The 24,708-nt window shown below is 41.0% G+C and overlaps 1 protein-coding gene across 1 annotated transcript in view; it reads left to right on the top strand.

Moving 5' to 3' along the window:
• Positions 1–24,708, top strand: part of jade2 (jade family PHD finger 2) — a 155,376-nt gene that overhangs the window by 65,314 nt on the left and 65,354 nt on the right. The window contains exons 5-7 of the mRNA XM_061086026.1: positions 19,753–19,895; positions 22,277–22,488; positions 24,239–24,406. Of these exons, the coding sequence (XP_060942009.1) occupies positions 19,753–19,895; positions 22,277–22,488; positions 24,239–24,406 (523 nt within the window). The remainder of the gene's footprint in view (positions 1–19,752; positions 19,896–22,276; positions 22,489–24,238; positions 24,407–24,708) is intronic.

Consider the following 24,708-nt stretch of genomic DNA (forward strand, 5'->3'; position numbering starts at 1 on the left):
CGCTGCGCATATACTGAGGGTTATACGGTAGTTGCGGTCGCATGTGAGTGACGCTTTGTTGTGAGACACGTTATGCATTAAATGATACATCTGCCTCACGCCGGGTTTTCACCGGACGCTGAAGCGACGCCAAAGCGACTCGTAAGCGCAGCACCAAGCCTAAAATAACAGCTGGCTCCCATCCACTCCCATGCGCCGCTTCAGCTTCCGGTGTAAACAACCATGTGCCGGCGCGCTAAGGATTAGCGCGGAGCGGCGGAGTTGCTTCCGTGTCCGGTGTAAACCCGGCGTCAAACGCAAAGTACTTCCATACACGACTCTTTGTGCCTTTTTAATAAACAAGTCGAGGTGGGGCGAACGCTGCAGCCGCAGTTGCCGTCTTGGTTTTCAGAATGTAAACGTCGACTGGCGCAGCACCGATGCTAATGCTAAGTTGCTAACAGCTGCTGGCATCGAAGCTGACGGTGCCTACGGTACTTCAAAAACTTGGGCATCGGCATCGTTTTGTTATGTTAGTATCGAAAGGTATCGTAGGTATCGGTTCTCGTGACATCCCTACTGACAACGGCATATGTAATACAAATTGTGTACTCGCGTGAATTAAAGGCTTGTTATCAGGATGTCACCGATTCTGTAAGCATCAGGAAATTGTGTTTGGTACAGGCAAGTGGTCAACTAACATATTTGCAGCTTCCTGATTATTTGAAGGATTTCCACTTAATTTTGAGTAGGGACACTGATGTTGTATAAAGTGCCTGGTCCACATTTGGCAATTTGTTGGATTGGTCTGGCAGGTTGAGGTCAGGTCAGTCGATGCTTTGTGTTCATGGGCTTTGTCGTGCTGAAACAGGAAAGGGCCGTCCCCAAAACTGTTGCCACAAAGTAGAAAATAAATGATTGTTTCATAATGTGCTGTAGAATAAAGGCTGTGTGTGTGTGTGTGTGTGTGTGTGTGTGTGTGTGTGTGTGTGTGTGTGTGTGTGTGTGTGTGTGTGTGTGTGTGTGTGTGTGTGTGTGTGTGTGTGTGTGTGTGTGTGTGTGTGTGTGTAGAAAATGGAGAAAACATCTCCTGGTCAAGATGAGTCCTCCACTGTCTCTTTTCTGCTCTCCCTCTTTTCTCTCACCTTTCCACTCAACCTCACTCTGACCTCAATTCTTCTTTCACTCACCTCTCTCACTGTCTCAAAGACAAGCGGACAGATGTGGTTTATTGACAGACCATGTGAGTGTGTTTATAGTAGAGCATGAAAAATATGGATGTTTCAGGGCTGATACTGATATAAGTGATTATCAACCCCTTATGACATGGAAATGTAACAGAGGCACAAACTGTATTATAAGTAACGATAAATAAGAATTAGGACAAAAATACAACCTAATGTATAGAACTTGATTTAAGAAAATAAATAAAAAAATGTCTGCACTGTTTATTCTGTAAATAATAGTTTTATATTTTGGCATATCTGCGAACATAAACACAAATGCTGATAAGCCTCATATTGGCTGATGTGACGGTCAGGCTCTAGCGTAAAGCTTTGTGTAGTTTATTTCTTGTGTGTGTGAGCAGTGTGTATTGACAGGAGGTTTTCGTTTGCTGATGAGCACTCGAGGGGTGTGTGCGTGTGTGTGTGTGCGTGCTTGTGTGTGTGTGTTAAAATGCAGAGCTCATGACTCTGTCTCCCTCCTCAGTGTATATTTTCTTCTGCTTCTTCACGGTGTCGGCAACGAGCAAGTTCAGGACAGTTTATTGCAGCTAATTGGTTGTACACTCCTTCCCAGAAATCTCATTCTGTGTCTCAGACACACTCGGGCTTCTTGCTTGACGGCATGACAGCAACCCCCCCCCCCACACCTTCTCTGTTTCTCCCTCAGCCACCAACTTGGCTTGTGTTAATATTCATGACCTGTACATGTTTCACAGAACTGAAAACACTTGACTGTCTGCTCCCATCATTTTCCCCTCGCTGTGTGTGTGTGCGTGCGTGCGTGCGTGGGGAAGGGTAGTGATGGTGGTGGCATTTTAAGGCGCCAAGGGAGCAACAATTCTTCATTCTGTATTTATACCCATCTTCTTTTTTCTTCTTATCCGCCTGTCTGAATTCAGGGCAACATACGTGGCTTTGCCAGTGAGAAAGGAGAGAGTTAGAAGAGTCTAAGAGAAGAGGCTGTTCCTCTCAAATAGTGGCTAACGGTATTATAAATCACAGATCAGATTAGATCAGATCTGATTAAATTAAGTTTGATTAAATCAGCCCTGTGGGGAAATTCGGTCATTGCTGGAGCAGATAGCTGCCCGCAGCCGTAAAAATAAAAGCAAAAATAAAAAAGCGTGCAAATGAAAAGAGCACAAACGGAAGACTGTGACAATAAGGCAGCTGACATCATTACTTGATAGTGGTGGGCTCCTGCTAGCTGGTTTGGATTTGGATTCAGTTGCTTTTGTCTGTTGATCAGCTCGACCCCGAGGCTTAATCTTGTCAATTGTTTCTGCAGCAGGTTCCTCATTTTTCCAAAGCTAATTTCCTGGCGAGTTGCCTTGACTTACAACATGAGGAGAAACACAGTGAGCAACAAGGTTCCCGGCCAGAATGAAACCGGTGACATTGAAGCCAAACAGTCTGCATCCCAACCACCAGGCCACCGGGACGCTCAGGGCTTTTTTTATTTAAAGCCGATGCTGACCGTTGTTTTTCCTGATGAAGTGATAATGAGAAACTCTGCCACTGGCACATTGTATCAGCTGCAGCTCATTCATGTAAACCTCCTTAGAAACAGGCCGAAAACGAAATGTTTGACTATCGTTCTTGTTAATTTGCACTCTGCAAATTAAATTTAATTTGTAGTTGGAACAAGCAGCACTCTATAACACTGCCATGCTCTTTGAGCCCTTCATTGCTCTCATAATTCCAGATTAAATATTTGGAAGATACAAGATGCATCATGAGAGAAATAAGCAGACAACGGCATAGTTGAGTATTTTGGAACTGCTTACGTCTTGTAGCTAAGGAACCAATCCCTTTGACTTTGTAACATTGCATGGGACTTTCTGTATCTTATGCCACAGCTCTAACACACCTAGAAATCCTACAAAGACATTAATTTCAATCAGTGGAGGCAAGTGTAGCAACCTATTTAGTATTTAGTAAGTTAGCTAAGGTAGCTGTCAGTCAGTGCTGGTGATCAAGACCAAGCTTCATCTGATAATACATACTTTAGTCAAGCTGCAGGCTAATGCTAGATTTCTTATGATATAGAGAGTGGAAAAGAACAGATTATGATTCATTTTCATTCTCTTCAACTTCTTCATCATCGTCTTTGGAGTCTGGTTTTAACATATGCAGATATATTTTTGCTATATTACCACTTGCCATCGCGTATAGCACAGTTGCAAGTATCGGTTTGTGTGTTTGATCAGTGGCTGAGGGGTGGAGGGGGGATTCATTTGCATATCAATAGATTCTGTAATACTGCACGAGACAAAGAATTACGCTACATACACCCATATATAAATATTTTAATATTAAACTCAACTGTTCTGATTCACCAATACTTATAAGGTGTATACGTTCTGCGCATACAGGCTCTACCTGTTACTACATTGGATCAACATATAATATGTTCTTCTCTGGTCCTCAGGTTGTAAACATTGCTCATGATTTGATGCTGGATTCACATTCAATAAAATCCCAACCTTATATACTGAGAAGGTCAACGGTGTAAAAGTATGTGGCTGGAGGGTTTGTGAGCTATTGAAAACAGTCTCTGTCGTGTGTGATTGTGTGAGTGTGTACTTGTATATTGTGGCCTGCCTTGTATAGAAATGTATTAATGTAATCCTACCTATCAAATTGGTGTAGGAAGGGCTTAATGTTGTATGTGTGTGTTTTAGTGTGTACAGACACACACACACACACACACAGGTTTATTACATACACTCTATTGTAGATTACATTGGTTCCCGGAGAAAAGTGACTCATCCTTATCCCTCAGCAGATGAAAACCGATTTACACACACAGAGCATGCTCCCGTTGTAACTCTCATGACATCATTCAAAACAGGACAGTATATGAGGGGTGAAATTACCACCTCTCTCTCTCTTTCATCTCTTTTGCTTTTTCATCTTCTACCTCATCTCTGCCTCATCTCTTTTCCCTTTCTCTTCAGTCTCTTATCTATCAAGGGAGCTTTTTAAAAACAACTCCCACACCATCATTCTGATCTGTCGTACAAAAGCACAAGCAGATATGCACATGCAGGCACGCACGCACGCACGCACACACAAATACCCGCAGTGTTTGTACAATACAGCTGTATTTCACTTTCAGAGAAACTTGCATAAGCACAGACAGACACCATCTCATATTCATAAACGCTGTGATAATAAACAGACGCAGGCACAAGGAAGAAGAACAGAAGGCAAGGCAACTCTATCACACTAAAAGCCTGTAAACATGTTTTTCGAAAAGACCTTTTATTTGCTCCCTAGTCTATGTTTCTTCTGGATTTTATTGGATTTGAATGAGGAGTCACAAAACCCCCGGGCGGTAATCTCACAGAGAAGCAAAGGGCGGCTTAAGCTGTCAAAATTTGGCAATGCAATGTTCTTGTTCTCGTGATCCGCACATTGATCCAAGGACATTAATGCAGCCTCAGATACCATGTGACAGCGCAACATATGGGGGTTTTTTTTGGAACAAATGTGGTGTCCAGCTGTTAAAAGTAATTTGTAAGAAACTTTTAGATCTAGTTTTGGAAGTGAGGGAAAAATCCTCAAAGCTACATGTTTAACTCAAAATAGCTTGAAAGTTCAATACCAGGGTGTAAGCCAATATAATATGAGATAAAGCACCTGTTGGAAATGGAATAAAGTAAGAAAGACAAATAAATTATATTAAATGCCTTTTAAAAGTGTTAAAAAACAAGCATTTGTATCACTTCAGGGGGAATTAACCATAAAAACTTTCTACCTCCGCCATGTAGGTTTTGTCTTCATAGCTGTTTGTCTGTAATTTAGCGAGATTAAACAAAATAGTGGTTTCTGAAGCCCAAAAAAACGTTTTCTCTCACATTTAAATTCTGTTAAAATCAATTCATAAATGTGTTTGCTGCTTTATAAAGAACTCATTCATCATGGTCTTAAAAAAATTGAAATTAAACTTGAACTTGAAACCTGCAGAAACCCTGTGACAGTAACAGTACACCACAGACTCGGATTACAACACTCTGCCAAACACACTCAAACACACTTTACACAACATGTCTTACATAATATGGTCAGCCCTAGGCCTTATTACATAAACACCATGTAACTCTGCTATGCTACCTGTCTGTCTGTTTCGTGTCACCATGTCGTCTATGTTACTTTTGTTCATTTTACCAGCTCTCACCAAGATTGTAGTCATAGTCTCATGTAGTCTTTATAGAGTTTTATATGTCTTTCCTCTATTCTGCAGTGATTTGGCCTCTTGGAGAACTTTAATGTCTGAATGTCCACGATCTCACACACTGTACTTGTGTCATCTCTATGTAATGTGCTGAGGCTGTACCAGTAGAAACCCACCACTCTTATCAGTGTCAGCAGGAACTACAGTGTTTCCAGGTGGGGGTTTTATATCTGCAGTGCTTAGGGCTGAGGGAGGAGTGACTGTTGACAGAACTGCACAATGAAAGGCGTCTGCCATTGGTGTTTCTGTCCCATTCATTGTGTAAGTGTGTGTGTGTGTGTGTGTGTGTGTTGCTGTCACTTTGTGTTTACTTGCGTCTGTATTTTCTTCTTCCGGGTCTGTCTGTGTTTTTGAGCATGGTCGTCTGTATTTGTTTTTCTGCCTTTTCATGTGTTTCTGTGTGAATGAGAATGTGCTTGTGCATTTGTGTGTTTCGGCCCACACACGCACACACACACACACGCACACACACACACGATGTCCCCACTTGTCAACTGGCCCAGCGTTGTGTAATCGTTTACATAAAGAGGTATTAGTGTTTCCTCCTAAAAGGAACATAGGGAACATTGTGGCTCGGTTGGTGACACTCCTCCTCCGCCCCAGGTCAGGACGACTGTGGAAAGCCTGTTAAAGATATTGGTTTCCAAACTCGATCACATCAAAGTAGCAACATAAAACCCACTCTTTACACAATTCTTGGACCGTTTGTTCCAGGAGTCTTTGTTTTTTGCTACGTGTTGGTGCGATTAGAGTGAGCTATTCCTACTCTGATTACACTAACTTGTACATAATGGCATTAAAATGGAGACATGTGTTCCAGATGTTCCTGGATGTTTTCCTTCAGTCCTCTTAAAGGGACAGTCAACCCCCAGAATGGCACTTTGTATTTTCACACACCTGTTGGCAGTGGAAAGTCGCTTCGTGTCGCCACCACACACTGCCAGCATTCTAATGTATTCAGTCTCTCTGCTTCTCTTCTACAATTCAAGTGAAAGGTTTCTTGTTCTCCAAAAAAGGCACAAAGTGATAATCGAATATCTCGTTAGCAGCTTGTGCAGTTACCAAGAACTTGGTGAATTCTCTTTCCTGCCAATTAGGCTGACAAAGTTGTTTTTCTTCTTTTCCAACAGTTTTTTTGGATTCAACTATTGCCGCAACTTTTGTGTTTCAAATTCGATTATCACTCTTGTCCCTTTAGACAGCCAGTTCACTCTCTTCAGTGACTTCGGTGGAATTAATGTGGGTTTTATGTCTGAATGAACCTGGAGGTGGCGTCCTGTGGAGTTCTTTTTTACCACAAGTAGTGCTATGGAGCAATCCTCTCATCCTGCAAATGCAGAGTATAAACATAATGTGGTTTCGTTGAGAAACTTCCAAACCAAAGAACTGTGAACAACTTGTTGGATTGACCTGGAGAAAGTACGGAGAAGGGCAGAAATCATCTCTTTAGCTAAGCTATTATAAAAGTTCTCTTCTTTTGGGGGAACAGGATGTAGGAACCTACATAACAAGGGGGTTTCAGTTTTTCCCTGCAATCGTACATTTTGCGTTGTTGAAGGCAAAATAAAACTTGATAATTGATATGTTCAATGCTGGGATGTGATATCCGAAGATGTTACTGTAACTTCACTGTCTGATCACAACAGAGTTCCACTTTCATTCATGTGATGTCAATGTTATAAATTAATATTAATATTTAATACTTTATATTTATGAACCTGCACCCTCATTATTTGACAGTAGGGCTGTTTGATGTGGTCCAAAATGATATTGAGATATAAATGTTCATATCCGGTATCATTAATTAAGTTTTAAGATTTAAGATACATTTCATTATCCCACACACATGCACAGACATGCACAGACACACTCATGCAAGGGGAAATGTAACCTCTGCTTTTAACCCATCTGGTGCAGGACACACAGAGCAGTGGGCAGTCGTGTACGGCGCCCGGGGAGCAGATGTTAGGGGAGTAAGGTGCCTTGCTCAGGGGCACTAGACAGGGTAGGGAGAATCCTCTTGGATTTTTTATTTTTTTTGGACAGATCAATCCAGGTTCGTCTTTTTGTTGTTTCTCCGTGGAGTCGAACCAGAGACCATAGACCTTTTCTGCCCATAGTCCAAGTTTCTGCCACTAGTCCACCGCCTCTCTTTTATCACAATTATCACATAACATGTCACATTATTATGTCTTTTAAGTTTGAAGACTGATTTTTACTCCTGAGTGAAGGTTATGGTTTTAAACTACCAACAGACACTTGGTAGATACATCTGATTAATTATGAGTTATAAACCTCCTCACGGTATAATGCAAAACAACTTGCTTGGGAAATGTTTTCATTGCCCAAGCTGATTTGACAGTGTTCAGTTTGGAAGGAAGTAGGCTCTAAAATCCAATGAGCCAGATTCATGTTTAATAAACTTTATCTCCAGCTCCGCATTTTATCTTCTGAATTCTGAAAATTTAATTCATTCATACGGTATTTTGATTTCTGTGAAATACAAATAAATAGATTGAGTTAATGAGATTCAGGCTAGATATTTTAAATGAAAGCAGAGCTGGGATGTGTTCCACAAAACATGGCAGGGAAAAAAAGTCTTTGCTGCCTCCAGTCTGCTCCTGCTTCCACTTTACATCCCCTCTCTGTGAGTGTGCTGCCCCTCTCACTGTGTCTGCCTCTCACTCTCATGTGCCTCTCTGGCTCCCGACTAACTGGGTGGAAAATATGAATGAAAACATTCCCCCCCCCCCCTTTTTGCCCAGAACCAGCTTCAGGCACAAACACACTATACCCATTTCTCGGTCCTCTCTCTCTCCTTCCCTCTCTCTAGTTCTACTCCTCGTGTCGTCACAGGCCTGGTATCAGTGTTTTACATTGTTTGCACATTTCTGAGAATACGTCTGAGGGACAAAACTGTGTGCAGAAGAGGGGGTCGTTGTTTTGTGTGTTTTTTTCCTCCTGTATTTATTTACTGTTTATTGAGGAACTGTGGGAGGTTGGGGGGAGTGAGGTGGTGGCAAACAGGATGGCACCCTGAGAGCGGCGTGTATCTGTGTGTAGCCTTTCGTGTTTGTGTCAGCTGCTCTTAATGAGTGTGTTTGTGTGTGTTTGGTGTCCCATGTGTATTTACTCTCTTGAGAACTTGATTGTGTGTGTGCCTCTCGGTATGTGTTGGTGCTTTTGGCAGCGGTTGTGTGTAAATGTACTCTGTGTGTGTGTGTGTGTGTGTGTATGTTTGTGTGTGTGAGGTAGCCTGCAGTGCTTTAGAGTAGTGGTGTTAATAAGTCTGAGTCATATCCATGACAACGGGGAGACTGTACTGGCATCTGAACCACAGAACAAAATGGCAGCTCACTGTAAAACACAGAGTGACACTGGCTTCCTGTGCACAAATAATCTCTGATAAAACACCACATGCACTAAACTGCATGAGTTATGGGGATGAGACATTAATTCCCTTAACCTTTGACCCACAAGTTCAATCTTCTGAGCTCTAGAAGTCAGTGTTTTTCACAAATTCTGTTATTTAACTTTTTTTACCAGTTAAAAAATATTTTCTTCTCTACATTTTATTTATAGTGTCTTACATATCCAACCACTACCTCTAAGAGTACCAGGCTGCACCCTGTGCATTGTTGAAAAGAATATTACTTTGTTTCTTAATCCTGGATTTGTTTTGGGTGTAACATGTTTCAACCCACTGCTGTGCCCTGCTTCAGTGTGGCTCTCGAGGCTTAGATCGTCAGACATTGTTAGAAAAAAAAATGTTGATGTCTAAAAGCGCCAACGAACAAAGAAACTACATTTACCATGATGCACTTTGCCCTTCCTGTGAGTATGTAGGTGAATCACAAAAAAGTGTATCAGTCACGTGTCTTGAAAAGGATGACGCCTCTCATCTGGCTCTAAAGGTAGAAGCAATCCAAACGTTGCACCCGGTATTTAAGGCATGTACACACATATCTTACATCCCGTTTTAATGGGTTAAACAAATCAGAGTGTCACTACCCATTCCCTTTAAAAGTGAAGTGCTTGCACTTTGATGCATCATCATCATAAATGATGGATAACAATAAACAATCTTGGCAAAGTTGTGAGTGAGCATTTATATTACATCCACCAGATTGGGTCGCATTATTTTAATGAACTTCATCTTTTCCACTATAGTTTCCTTATAATCAGCTCTTCAGTCCTAACACAGTCATAGACTTGACTGTGATGCTAGATTTGATTTTCTAGTTGAGATGCACAGATATTTTGAAGTGTGACCAAAAACGACGAGAGAGAGAGAGAGGGAGAGTGGCAATGATATAAAGAGAGAGAGAGAAAGGCGAGAAGTCAGAGGAGACGATAATGAAGTCAAATTTTTCATTCATGAGTTCCTACTTAAAATGGTAATTCACTGGATTTTCATGTTTAAAAACGTTCCCTCCATATTTGGTGCTCAGCGCTCATTACTGCGGTGTTTCCACACTGCACCTCCCAGAGTTCAACTGTCAGTCAAACACTGTGGACAGCTCTGTAACATGCTCTCCTTGGTATCTCTCTGTTTGAAAAGAGTTGGAGTATTTCCTCTCACTATAGATTCAGTTTTTCTCTATTATTCCCTCAAGCGAACTTCAGTTTTTGCTGGAAGAAAACATTTGGAAAAACTCTGCTGCTGATGCTTGTTGTTGTTAGTTTTTTAACCCTCAACGTCGAATTAATTATTTTTTCGATGCACATAAAAGGTCAGGTCGTCCCGTGTCAGAGTCTCCTGTCCCCCCTCCACTCCCCCACTGACCTGCGCTCACTTTACACTTTAACAATAAACACCAGCACTGATCACAGGTTATTAGGACCTGAACAGTAGTAACGTTTACTTTGTGTTTGTTGATTCACTTATTAGTTAATGAGGCATGTATTTAAACATGTGCACACCCTCTGCACCCTCATCTGCTTCACACAACACGAGACACGCACAGCCAGGACATCAGGGTTAAAGTGACCAGAACGAGCCAGATTCAAGATCTGACTTCATCGATTCAAATCTTCTATGACTCTTTGTTATTGTTGCAGAAGAGGCGACGCTCTGTTTATCGGAAGATAATAATGAATATCAGGTTTTCATGAAGATTAGCTTTAGTGATTAGAAAATAGCAGATGATCAGAATCTCTCGCTGATCAGTGGAGTAATGCGCCTCAATGCTGGCAAGGGCTCCACCTTGATACAGTAAGGATGCAGCACACAAGTGTAAACTGAATGAATGTCAAATCAGCATAGAGAGCACTGACCACTGTTATAGACTGACTGATTGAAAACCTTGTTTTTTAAATAACAGCACACTTGTTATAACAGAAACAGTCTATAATACTTTTTAGGTTTTTAAACGAAAAAAATCATGTGTAGGAATATAATTCTTTGTCACATCGAGACGCTCTGATACTGGTTTTATCATCGAATCATAGCCCTCGGAATCAAATCGTGTTCGGCAAGAGTCTCCCACCCCCTAGTTAAAAGGACCAAATGGTTTAACACTCATGTAGCAACTATACGGCGAGATAAACAAACTTAAGTGTGTGAGACTGAAGACTGTTTTACATGATCCGTGTGTGTGTGTGTGTGTGTGTGTGTGTGTGTGTGTGTGTGTGGTACCCTTACTGATTGCTGTTAAAGCAACTCGGGGTTGAGTCATCTCTGAAAGGTCACTGTGCAAATGATGTTTGTGTGTTTGGGGAGATGATTGATTTCTTTGACATGAATATGACATGAAGATGACTCACCCCTCCTGACTTTCATCGCACAACACTTCAGTGTGTGTTTGTGTGTGTGTGTGTTTGTGTGTATTATAGTAATATTATTAATTCCAAATATATATGTATTAAAGATGGCTCCCCCTGCTAAGGGGTTTCAGGGTGCATGTGTGTTATCTTCTATATAAATATGACAAGATGTTTCTGTAAATAACAATCCAGTATGTGTGTGTGTGTGTGTGTGTGTGTGTGCACCTGTCAACAGTGTAATAACATCTCTGTGGTGCTGTCAGTCCTCCTTCTCTCTGGAGGAACCTCTGTGTGTTTGTATGTATCAGTACTGAAGACATATTGACGATTAAATAAGTAAACAAGCCGCCAACGCTGCTGTGGAATTGCCTATTTTTATTAAATTATGTATATCAGCTGATTACAATAACAATGCACACAATAATGAGATTGCAAAGTTATTAATTTATGGTCGGGGGCTTAGAAGTAGGCTACTGCTCCCCCTTCCTATGAGAAGACTATGTCTTAACAATGTCACTTTGAGACAAAATCATTTCCACAGGCTGCTTGTAGTTTGGCGGGATGGAAAGCAATAGCTGTGTGTGTAATAGGGTTCTTCACAGGGAGGAACCCACAGAGAACCATCTTTTGCAACATAAGGGTAGTTCACTGACACTGTGTGATTGTTGGCCTCAGCAGGCAGCTGTAGCCTACACACTGTATATCTCCTGAGTTAAATGACTTTCTGGGAACCATAAAGAAGTATTATCATCAAAAGATCCACATTTTTCCCTTTACGATTTAAAACTAGGGTGAATATTGGACTTAAATTAATCAGTGAGCCATTGACTCAACTCAAAATGCCCAGAAGCTGCCCGGCCCCCAACTGGAATATTACTTAGTTGAGCACATACCCCTGCCGAGGCCCAATAAGCCCCTTTAAAGCTGCACCAAATTTCACACACCCATAGATGTCAGTCCACTAAATCTGCCAGATTTTTTTATCTTCAAGATCCATGAATTATTTCCTGGGAAATTACTGACAATGTCAAAAAAATGCATATTGTTGCAGAATCAATGCAGAAAGAAATTCCTGGGACCACATCTTTGTCCGGATCACCAAAGGTTTCGTGGAAATCCATAGATTTGCGTGAGCCTGCCGACAAACTCATTAACCAACAAGCTAAAAAATGGACAGGGATGAAAACATAACCTCCTTAGTGAAATAAATAAATCGTGTAGCTCTATACGGGATATGTAAATAGTTTAATTAGTTTTCGCCATACTGTTTTACTGCAGTTTGTTTTTCTTTTGCCCCCTAATGACAAAAAAACCCTAAGACAGATAATGTGGAATCCAAAGATGAATAGGACAGTTGGTTCGCTGCTGTGAAATATTGTCCAGCACCATTAAAAATGTTAATCCTGTTCCTCACTCTCAGACATCCTTCAGCACCAGTACACTGGGTAACCCTGTGCCCTGTTGGACGCCGGCCTGGTTCCCCTGCTCCAGTCTGCATGCTGATATGGGAGCGTGTTTTAGAGTAGTGGGATTTTGCATGGGTCGCCCAAGGATAAGGGGGCTGTTGGCACAACTCACTTACTCTTCACACACATCCACACACACACACGCACACACACAGACACACAGTGAGTGTGGTGTGAAAAAGAGGGGAAGAAAGAGAGGGATTACAGGGAAGAAAAAGGACCAGCCAGATTTCTCAGCCGCACTGTGACAGTGAGGTATTTCAAGAATGAGAGATTATTTCAAACACACACACGGACCACAGAATGTACACACAGTGAAGTGATTGTTCACATCAGACAAGAATGGTGTGTCTGAACAAGTGGTTTAATCGTGTATTCAGAGTAACTCCCTTATCTTTACTTGTGTGCAGACAGAACGTCATAGCTCTTTATAGGGGATGGAGTTTTTCCTCAGACTTGGAGAGTAAATAAACTTCTTCCTCTGAGTTGTCGTAGACGCTGCCTCCGGTAATGTTGTTATAGCTTTATTTGAACTTTTTACCTTGAAATTAATCATAAAAAGTGTTGGTGGTGAATAAAAACTTTATATCCAGACTCTATAATCCACTTTTTATGTCCCTCTGTGACATCTTCTATCTAAAATGAAAAGGAAATATAATTGAGGCTTAATATTTAACAATTTCTTCTTTTAAATCAAAAGAAAACACATAACATAAAATATAAACATCTTTTCTACATTGGTTATTCTATAAAATATAGTCTCACATAGGAAAACACAAACACAGATACAGATATGTCGATGAAAAGAACATACAGGATGATATTTGGCCACGCTCCCATTAGTAAGTAATATTCTGTCACTAAAGCTGAATTCATTTCTGTTCTGTACATCCCGAAACCCTGAACCTTCCTGTGCAACACTGTTATTTATAACTCCAATTATTAACAAGTCTGTCTTTGCATGTTTGGATGTGTGAGATGTTTTTGCATAGAATTGAGGATGATACAACAGCTGTTGGTGACAAATTTAATCATTGGTAGCTAATTAAGAGTGTTTCTGTGAGCTGTTAGAGGAAAATATGAAACTCTTGTTCGGGTTGTGTGCTCTCAGACGGGCAGATGGCAAATATCAAGGTAGATGTGCAGTGTTAATTTGGGATAAGTGGCAGATTGTGAGTATAAGTAGGAATCTATCAAACTTTTAAGCATATGGTATTGTACAGCATTGCTCATTCTCTGTCTCCTCGATGTCTCTCCTCCTTTAGATCATTTAAATTCTCCCACCCTCTGTTTCTCTTTTTCCTGCATAAATCCCTCTTCTCTTGTTTTGCCTTGACTCATTTGCATTTCTCTCTTTATGCTTCCCCTCTTTCTGCCTCTGTGTAGCTCCATGTATTTTTCCAGTGGTATTTATCGGGACGTCCACCTCTTCATGAGAGATCTGTCAGTTTTTGATGTCTGTTTAAACTCGACGTGGGCAGCGAGTCAGACTGAGAGCTGAGATCAGCCGCTGTCACTCTGCCCACACTGACAAAGTCTTATGTAAACACCATCCACTCCATCCCTCCCTGGCAAGAGATTAATATTTGCATGGCGTTTTATGAAAAGGAGGAGAGTGAAATTTACACAGCGGCGAGAAACTGAAGAACTTTTAGGTTCCCCGAAGTCTATGGAACAGCTTACCTCTCTCAGTTCAGTGTTCTACATCTTCTCTCAGGCTTTTCACTGCCCTTGACTAAGTCTTTTACTTTTTTGTTTGTAGCCTGTTTAGCCTGTTGTTTGCCAAAGGGTATGTTATGTGGACTAAACGTATTGGGTGGCTATTATTTCAACTTGTTTTTATCTTCTCTCTTTCCATTGTTATTTCATTGGCTTTACCATTGTTGATTATCTTTGCCTGCCTCTGTTGCCCGTTTGTTGTTGGGTCTTTATTCAACATAATGCTTATTAAGGAGGCTTTTGCTTGTGGAGCTGCTGAATTATATTGTGTGATGCTTTGTTATCTTATATTTACCAACAAAATATCACCCTCACTATGACCTGTAATAAATGGGACAATACCCCTATCTTTATAAAAAGTTTATGGTTTATACACTAAATCTGTTGTTTCTGCTTTAAAGGGACTCTTACCTTTGTTGCATTTGAGAATTACAGCACATTCGAATCATCCCGCCTTCCTCCAATGCCCCACCCCCTCGTTCCCATCCGCGGTGTTTTTTCTTTTGTTTTTCCCCCTGGGAGCGGCTGTTTCAGTACGCCGTTGACCACTTTGGTCTGCCATCGTCAGTCGCTACGGTCGCTACGGTCGCTACTCGCTACTGTCTGCCGTGGAATCAAAACAAACCCTATAGTTGAGGACGCGCCTTGATGACGCGCCACAAGAAGCAGACGGGCTTCCTGTCTGTTTCCATGCAGCAAACAGACAGGTCTGTCGGCCAATAAGGTCCTTCGGTCCGAAGAATTTTATTGGTTGAAGTTTTCACTAAATATAACGAGAGTGAAATAATTGTTTGCTTTAACTCCTGGTGGGTCTGTCTTGCATTTTAGAGTGTCATTACCTTATTAATACCAATTTAACCTTATCCACAAAAAGTGTAAAAATGCAACAAAGGTAAGAGTCCCTTTAAGTAAAAGCTGAAGCGATTGTAGGAATGACACTTGTTTTCCCGAAATATCATTAGCATCAGTTATTTAACCCAGACGTCTCACTTGCTCCTTCTTACACACACACACAAAAACACACACACACACACACACACACACACACACACACACACACACACACACACACACACACACACACACACAAAATCCGATAAATCACTTGTCCTCACTGCACAAGCTCATATAACATACTTTTCAGTCGGGTTACGCCACAAGATGCACTTAACTGTTCTCACTCGTCGGCTCCCCAGAGGAACATCCACTGGAGTAAACCAAAGACACTTGTGCTGCAGGGCCTCGGTGCTGGAGGAGAAATTGACTCATGAGGGGGTGTTTGGTTTTCTGTGTTTTTAGGGATTTGAGCTCCACAGTGTGTAGTTCCTGCTCATAAATATTTCACAGGACGCACACGTATGATCAAAGCAGACGTGGAGATTGCATTGTTGTGAATGTAGAGGAGGGAACAGCTTAATATTCCCACTCTGCTCCTTCTCTCATTAGAGCTCCTCAAATGTAAACAGAAGGGATTTCGAAGGTTTCCTCATAATTATTTGATTCCATATCTCGGTAATGTATTATTTTATTTTTTTTAAGGTTGACTTGGAATCCAAGCTTTAAAATCTTGAAATCGTTTCTACATTGAAGATTTTATCACCTCTAATTTGGTTCAAGGATTCCTTTTACCACGTTTCTGCTTAAAAAACACACAACTTATTTTCTGTTTTTATGATGGTTTGTTCCTGTTTTTAGTCCATTTGTTCGAATATATTTCTCAGCAATTATATCCATTTGCCTGCTTTAATAAATTAGTGTCTTGTCCACTCATGAATCTCCTGCATGTGTGACAAGTTTAAGGGACTAGGAGTTCTATGGATTGATTTTAACCCCATGAAAAGAGTAAACATAAATTTACAGCTTCATGTGAAACTGCGATTGTCTCAGTATTGACAGATGACTCTTATCTTTGTCTTTGTTGTCATGATAAAGCCAGGACAACGTGAGACCGTTCCCACATGGTTTTGTTTACCGACATTATGTAACTGCAATGTGTGTGTGTGTGTGTGTGTGTGTGTTTATGAGAAACATGATACGTACCATACTGTGAAGAACACATTGTACTTTGACCCCCACTGACTCACGTCCTGTTAGATGGGACGACTTGACGTTGTTATGACATTATTACGTCTCCTCTGCCTCAACTCGGATATCACCACAGACACTGGGAGAGATATGATACCACAGATCTGAATGTCAGGAAAAACATTTACATAACATGTTTCACAATTTGACTAATGGATGACTTTAGTTTAGACAGGTTTTCCGTTTGGCACAGGTACTGTTTTCTCAGTGTTTAAATGTTATCTGCTCCCCTGCTTTTTTTATGATCTTGTTTTTTGACTCAAATTTATATCTCACCATTGCTAAAGCAATTAAATCCTTCCAGTCCCAGCTGAGGGCCAAACAAACTAAATGTGCTAAAGCTCCATATCAGAATAAGCAAAGAGTTAAGAATATCATAAAATCCAACAGCATTGTGCAGAGTTTATTATACACCTGACTCGCTATCTGGAGTTTGTATTATGTTATAACCTATAATGAGCTTCATCTACTTATTATTGTAATATTTCAAATCAGCTGTACATAATTTTCTTCCTAATGTGAGATGATTCTTTAAATGTTCTGTATTCATGTAATATTTTGTCATTTTTTTGTAAGAGACCTGAAAAGTTTCATAAACAACTTTTTTTTGCAAATGAAATTTCTTGTTTTCTTCATAATTTAGAGAGATATGAACTTCAGTAAGTGCCTGGGTACACAGACAAAGGCCGAGATGCACTTTCGCACTTTTGGTTTTGTCCTTTTTACAGGATTTGTTGACAAAAGCCGTAACTATAGAATATCAGCAGCCTCACCAGCTTCCAATGTAACCAGACCCTTGAGTTGCTCTTATAATTACATAATAGAAACAACCTACCCAGTGTCTCCTGTATGAAACCTACTCTCCCTGTGTGTGTGTGTGCGTGTGCGTGTGCGTGTGCGTTTCTTTGTGTCTTTGTCTCTCTCATTTCTCCTCTTCTTCCAGTTGAATGGCCAGGCCTGTTGGTCCAGTATCAGATAACAGCCTGATACCAAAACAGTTTCAGTTTTCTGTCTCATTGTCATCGTCACAGACATATTGTAGACTTGTAGATTTATTAATGATCACACTTTAGCATCAATTGATCCGGCACATTCTAAATTGGCTGTTTTCACAGCCAGGAATGGATCAGCTCTGTGGTCCTTATTAGACTAATGGATGCAGTATCAGCTGTGAAAATGCTATTGATCACTGATGCACAGATTAGCAGGATGATGACATTAATTGATCTGGAAATGGAACAATCCTGGGTTTTTGCAGAACATCTGCACAGTCAAAGGAAAACCCCAGACGACAGGATGTTTGTCTTTAACATGCATTACCTATCAGACAAACATCTAAGGAAGCAAAATTAAAGACAGAGATGAAATGATGGATCAATGAGCGATGAGAGCACATTTTCAATCTTTTCTTTCAATATACGTTTTTGCATGTATATTTTAAGCCTTTTCATTATCAGATGGTGACAGTGAAAGGGGACGGGAAACAGAGTTAGAGAATAGGAGAGTGACATGTAGTAAATGGTCCTGCTGGTCTAGAGTCAAACCTAGGGCGTACTTCTCAAGTCATGTAACCGCTAAGGTGTCACCCCTGATTTCAATCCACAATATTTGAAGTTTAGGAACCTGCAGCTAGACGAAGAAGATATTTCAGTTTTTCTCATGATGAAAAAATATATCTAATACTTGCAGACTGCACAAAAGCATAACAGCATACTGGATTCTCTGTGGCTGAGTTCAGACATGCAGGACTGACAAGGAGGGAATTAAGTACGGGTAAGAAAATTATGCAAACGTGTGGAGGGATGAATTTAATGAGAAACGACAATTAAGAAAAAGGGAAGAAAAGTGAAGACAGAAAACAAGACATTTTATTGTTTACAGTACAGAAGAGTAGATGTTTCACTGTGTACAATTAGATAGTTTACAATATGACCATCTTTTTATTGTCGTAGAAAAACTCCCATGCTCATCTAGATGTATTCTTACGTTTATCACAATATAACCTCCGCTTACAAACTCTTGCGTTTATGTTTTATTCTGCATCTGATTCAGGCTATTAATAACAATAATTGATTTTATTGTTTATTTAATTTAATTGTAATGATGCTTGTGTACAACACGTGTAAAATGTCACTGTAAGTGAAGATTACTGAATTAAACTGTGGCAGCTGTTGTGATGATGACAGCGGTCGTGGTGATGATAATGGGGAGGATAATGATAACGAGGAGGAGGAGGAGGATGATGATCACGCTGCTCCTTGATGTGAGAGCGACCGTAGTGACAGAGGATGATGCTAATAACTGAGTGCTATGATAATGAGGCGGCGAAGACTGGAGCGAAGCGGCGAGCGAAAGGTTGTTGTGTTTTGTTGTTGTGATCACTGACGCGCTTCACCTTTTCACACAAAGGTCATGACTGTTTCCGGCAAGTGTATGAATTATAGCTGTGTGTATATATATGTGCAGTGTGTGTCAGTTTCCCTCGGATATGGTCTCTCTCTGCCTGATGGCATTTGTGTTTGTGTGTGTGTGTGTGTGTGTGTTTCATTTAGCCCTGCTTGTTGTTTTGTGTTACAGCATGCATGTGTGTGTGTTTGTGTTGTCCTGCTATTGCTCTCCCCATAGAGTAAATCATTCAATCAGTCATCAAGGTGAAGACTTGTTTTAAGGTAAAGTTAGGTTAAGGTTAGCTTTAGGTTAAGGTTAGCTTTAGGTTTGGTAAGTAGTAACTATGGTTCAGTCTCCGGGAAATCAATGTCAGTCAATGTAATGTCCTCTGCCGTTGCTGAGACGAGTGTGTGTGTGTGTGTGTCTTTTTATTGGCTCCCTGTGGGTTGAGCACGGTTCCTGACCCCGTTTCCTGCTGTTGTTATTAGAGAGACATTCAGGCTTGAGGCTCCAGAGACCAGACGCTGCCTCGAGGAACTTCCTGTCACTGCTGCCTACAACCACTTGATTTGTCATTGTTTCGATGGCTTCTCTTTTTTCCGCCTTTCTTTTTGTGTGTGACACCCGTCAAAGTGGGTTTCAGTCTCTCTGGACCTTGAGGTCAGGTCCTGACTGTTAGACAGAGGTTCAGTTCCAGTCATTTCTGTTGTCATGAGCAGTACATGCGCAGCTTACAAGGAGGAATTTTATTGGTTATTATTTAATTCACATTTAAACATCATTTGAAAGACCCCCTCGTGAATAAGTGGTGGAATACGATTTGCCGTGGTGTTTCCAGATCATATGCTGAAACTCTCTCTGTGCACCTCTCTGTTTGATACAGGTCGCCGCGGGAGTCGACAAGTGGCGACGGACCGGACGGGGACGGAGACACGCCCACTCCAGCTCAGCACTACAGCTGCTACGACCTGGACGATCTGGACGTCGCCTGGCTGGAGCTGGTCAACCAAGAGTTCAGACAGATGGGTGAGTGCAAATAGACTCACAAACAAATCGTGCTTCCTACAAAACTTGGTGGAAGGATATGGTTTGTGTCACGGAAGAAACCATTACACTTTGGTTCTGCTGAGGATCGAGGGGCAGAACATTGATATATTTTCACCTATATCCCAAACACATGGATCTAGATTAAACTCAAGACATATTTAGGAGATTGATAAGGGGATTGGGCCTTTGTGGAGGTATGTGCTCTACTGTTGTTAAATTGATATGTTTCGACCACTACATGTGCTTAAAGGGGAAAACATACCTCACACTGTGCTGTGTGAAATTCATAACCCTGCGCTGTAACCACATTTTTTATTTTGAACAATCCATCAATTATTTAGACAATTGAAAAGTCTGAGAACAAGTTACAAATGTTCAATTATTTGTTTGTTTTTTTCCTTTTAACAGTCCAGAACCTAGTGATAGAAACATTCTAGCAAAAAGACAGCAGCAATGATAGAAACATGTACAGTCTTATTAAGAAAGAAGACATATTCTTTTTTTTTACTTTTTTGAGAAATGAGATTGATAAGAATTAAGTTCATATTAAGTGACCTCACTGCCATCCTTTTATATCAAAGGCTCCCAGAGGAATGAAAGCAACACATGATGTGTATTTGAGACTGTTATTCTTTCATTTTAGCTTATACGTGTATTAGCTGAATTTCCATGTCGATCAAACCTTAATTCAATACGCCCTTTTCTCTGTAGCTTTTTCTTACATGTTAAAATTCTCTCTGAGTCACAAAAAACACAAACTGGAATATTCTTTGAATATTTGGATTAGTACCATCACATCTTCGTCCCTTGTCCTTGCTCTTGTTTTTCCATCATGTCCTTATTTGCAGCTATCTGCTTTCTCTGTTGATGTCCTTCTACACTTTCTCCCTCCTCTGCTTTGTCTTGCTGCATCCTCTTATTTTGCCATGGTGACAACTGCCGACCCTGAGCATCTCTCCCATCTCCACCACTTTATTCAATATCTGATCGGCTCCTCTCAGATAAAGCGAAGTAATTGTGTTTATAAAGCCCCGCTGGGGTTTCAGTTCCTATTCCTGGGACACATGCTCCTAAAATATCAGTCACACACACAAACACACACACTCGCTGCTTCTCATAACCTTTAGTGCTAGACCGAACAAACAACAGATTGTTGACTGGTTCTGCAGGCTGAGGCTGTAGGGCTCTGGACCCATCATAGAACTGGAGTGTTCATACTAGACCTGCTGTAGCTTTAATTATCCAAACACTTTTCACAGTTGGGTTTAAAGGTGGAATTAATTTGATTTTGAGATATTCAGCTTAGAGGAAACAGCGAAAAAACCGGGCCGTTACAGTGACACAAAATGCTGATCTGGCATTTAGACGCATTCAGTAAAATGAGTTGGATAAATCAGAAAAGTGCACAAAGGCACAGAAGGCATGGACATTGTGCAGAATAATAAGTCACACAATGTTATTAAATACAAATCAGTTCCTGTTAGCTCGCATGCACTCTTGTGGGATGCTCTGTTACCATAGACTAAAATGGATAAGTGCAGTCATGAACCTGGATACACCCACACTTTTGAACTTGTATTTGCATTTACAAACATGGAGAAATACACAGAGGATAGATGTACAGTAAATGCTCTGAAAGTACACATACTTCACTGTACAGGAAGTACACACACACACACACACACACACACACACACACACTCTCACGTCATCTGTGAATAATGTTGTTGCTTAGCTCCCTCCTGTGTGTGTTCACTTCCCGATGTAAATGTCACAGCAGGTTAATATCTAACTCTGCTTCCGTTTTCTCTGCGGGTTTCAAAAAGCAGCATCTAAATCCAAAACAACCACAGTCGCATTGTTTTTTTATTTTGGTTTTCGCAAGTTCAAGTCTAAGAGTAATTTACAAGAGGAGTTTTAACTTTCACATTAAAATAATATAATACTAGTTTAATCTGAACCAAAGTAACTGGTGTGAAAGGTGCCTCACGCCAAACGAAACCTGAGTGTTGACCCTGCAACTCAAAACCTTTGTACAGGCTTGGTATTTTCTCAAATATTAATCTCACTCAAGAAAATGTGCGTCTCACAAGCAACTAGAATCGCACACAGAGCAGATTCCTCGGCCAAGGGCCAACAGTTCCCTTAAGGGAGCACATTTCAAGTCAATAGACCCAGATTTTTATTGAGTTGAGTTTTAATACACTCATAAATATCAGTCCACTAAACATCTCCACGAATCAGTCTCCTCCGCCCCCTCCGCCTCCTCCGCCTCACCAAAGTCGATTTTGGTTTTCGCTCTTTCAAGGAATTATCGAATAAACATAATCAGCTTCTACTTCCTGTCTACTTCCATCTAGCCTTACCCGAGCTGGACGAGCTGACGATGGAGTGTGTGCTGGTGGAGCTGGAGAGCGCGTGCGCGGAGAAGATGCAGCAGGCCATCGAGACGGAGGAAGGCCTCGGCATCGAGTACGACGAGGACGTGGTGTGCGACGTCTGCCGCTCGCCGGAGGGAGAGGACGGCAACGAGATGGTCTTCTGCGACAAGTGCAACGTCTGCGTGCATCAGGTATCAGGCACTCGTTTGTCCTCACTGTATCTCTGTTCAAGCCCTCGGCTGTGTCTGCGTACTTCTAAGTATGTGTTTCTCAAACTGTTCTTTTTCAAAATAAGAGTCACACTTACAGAAGAAAAGCTAAAAGTGCTGAAATCATAAATAGAAAGCTGCAATCAGGTTTGAAGGTTTAGCTGTTTTATTCAGAGCTGCTTTATATATACCTCACTTTTCTCGCCCCCAAGCTTCACTACTTACAGTTATATTCCCACAAATGGTGCCTGTGCAACCTGAGGCTTCAGGGAGCTCTGCTGTGTTTATTACATTGACAGAGTGTTAATCATTCTGTCTGTCACATTAGCACTAACACACCTTCAGTGTCATCATGCACTTGATGGAAATAGACTTAATCTCAAGTTTGTCTGTCGCCGAAAATGTCACTTGCAATGAAGAAAAATTCAAAAAGCTGCTAATTACATGTAACAGGAAGTATTATCTATAGTTTAAAGTTTTATTCATAAATAGTTATTTGGGTAATTATTAAGAGCATCAAAGGCACGATTAAAAGATAGGTATTATTATTAATTTCATGGTTTTTATAAATCAAATGCAGACAAACTGGTACGACGCCGTGAGGAAAGTGGTACCTATGGATATGATTGTAACAAGCAGTGAGATCAATTCTCGCATTTACAAACTAACATTATTATCTTTGTAGATAACACAGTGCTGCCTCGCTCTCTGTTGTCTGATGCTCTCCTTAACCTTTAGCGGGTAAAAAAACGGGCCTCACTGACTGAAGTGCTGTGTTTGAACAATAGATGGCTTTAAGGGCGTTTGATGAAGACTGAATCATCAATCTTATTGTTGCTGCTGTCACCATGACACCAGTCCGGGTTTCCCCTACTTAACTTTCTAATGTTCCTTTATCTGATTCTAGCTTCTCAGCTGTATAACGTGTGATGTCCTGTCCTCTGTGGAATTGTGATTGAACACAAGGAGCATGTAGAATGACTTACTCGCCTCAGAAGAGGCACTTTCAGACACTTTAGGATTAAAATCACATCCGAAAACAAAATCATCTCTGTTTCTGATCCTGAGGGACTGGACCTCATTATCAGTGAAATGGGTTGAGTGCAGATGATACAATAACCTGCTGCGTTATTTAAAACAACACAGAGAGGAGTTTTGATAACATCTCCCTTCCGTAGGTTTATGCCTTTCTGGTTGGGAGAAAAGTTTAAAGCAATAAGAATTTTCAAAAGTGAACTAGGAACAAGGAAGGATGTTTTGCATGTGTCAATTGGGAATGTACGATCCTCTTTGCAGTCATTTTATATTGCTAACATACCTTTAACCAAATAAAGTAAAAGTCGGATAAAAAAGGAGACCACAGTAAACATTGACACTACTACACTACTGAAATAAAGCAAATCACGTCCTTCATGAAATCTATCACCCACTATTTTAGATTAAGTGTATTCAGCATACAAAACTGCTTGTATGGTCTTATAATATTGTGCTTTACTTGTTTTGACAATTGTCCATCCTCTATTGGACAAACTATGTCAGAATAATATTTGACATTTTCAAAAATACACTTATTTGCTTTCTTGCCTTTGGTTACATCAGAAGATCAATTCCACATGTTAATATGAAACAACAGCAAAGAGTTATGAAACAGCCAGTCCTGCTCTGACCAAAGGAAATAACGACCGACTGCCAGCGTGTGTAAAGTGCAACAATCTCTCTCCTCCCATCCCAGGCATGTTATGGCATCCTTAAGGTACCCCAGGGGAACTGGCTGTGTCGGACCTGCGCTCTGGGTGTCCAGCCCAAATGTCTGCTCTGCCCCAAGAGAGGGGGGGCCCTCAAGCCCACCCGCAGTGGAACCAAGTGGGTCCACGTCAGCTGTGCCTTATGGATCCCTGAGGTGAGACCCGCGGGAAAACTTAAGATCTGTACACACACACACTAGATTCATCTTTTGCAATCAGTTGGTAATCAAATCAGATTCATGATTTCACTTTCATGGACATTTTCCGTAGTCGGGTGCCAAACTTGAAGCTTCTAGCAGTAACTCATAGTGTAATCATTCAGCTGTAGATGCAACTCGGCTTCTCAGTCACACACTCGGGAATCAAGACGTCTCGTGGCCGCACTTAATGACCCGGTTGATGGGAAAAAAACATGTATCTCTGCCTCCTCATTAAAATATGAGTGTTGGATATTGGT

This window comes from Limanda limanda, chromosome 14 (assembly GCF_963576545.1).
Source record: "Limanda limanda chromosome 14, fLimLim1.1, whole genome shotgun sequence".
Classification (NCBI taxonomy): Eukaryota; Metazoa; Chordata; class Actinopteri; order Pleuronectiformes; family Pleuronectidae; genus Limanda; species Limanda limanda.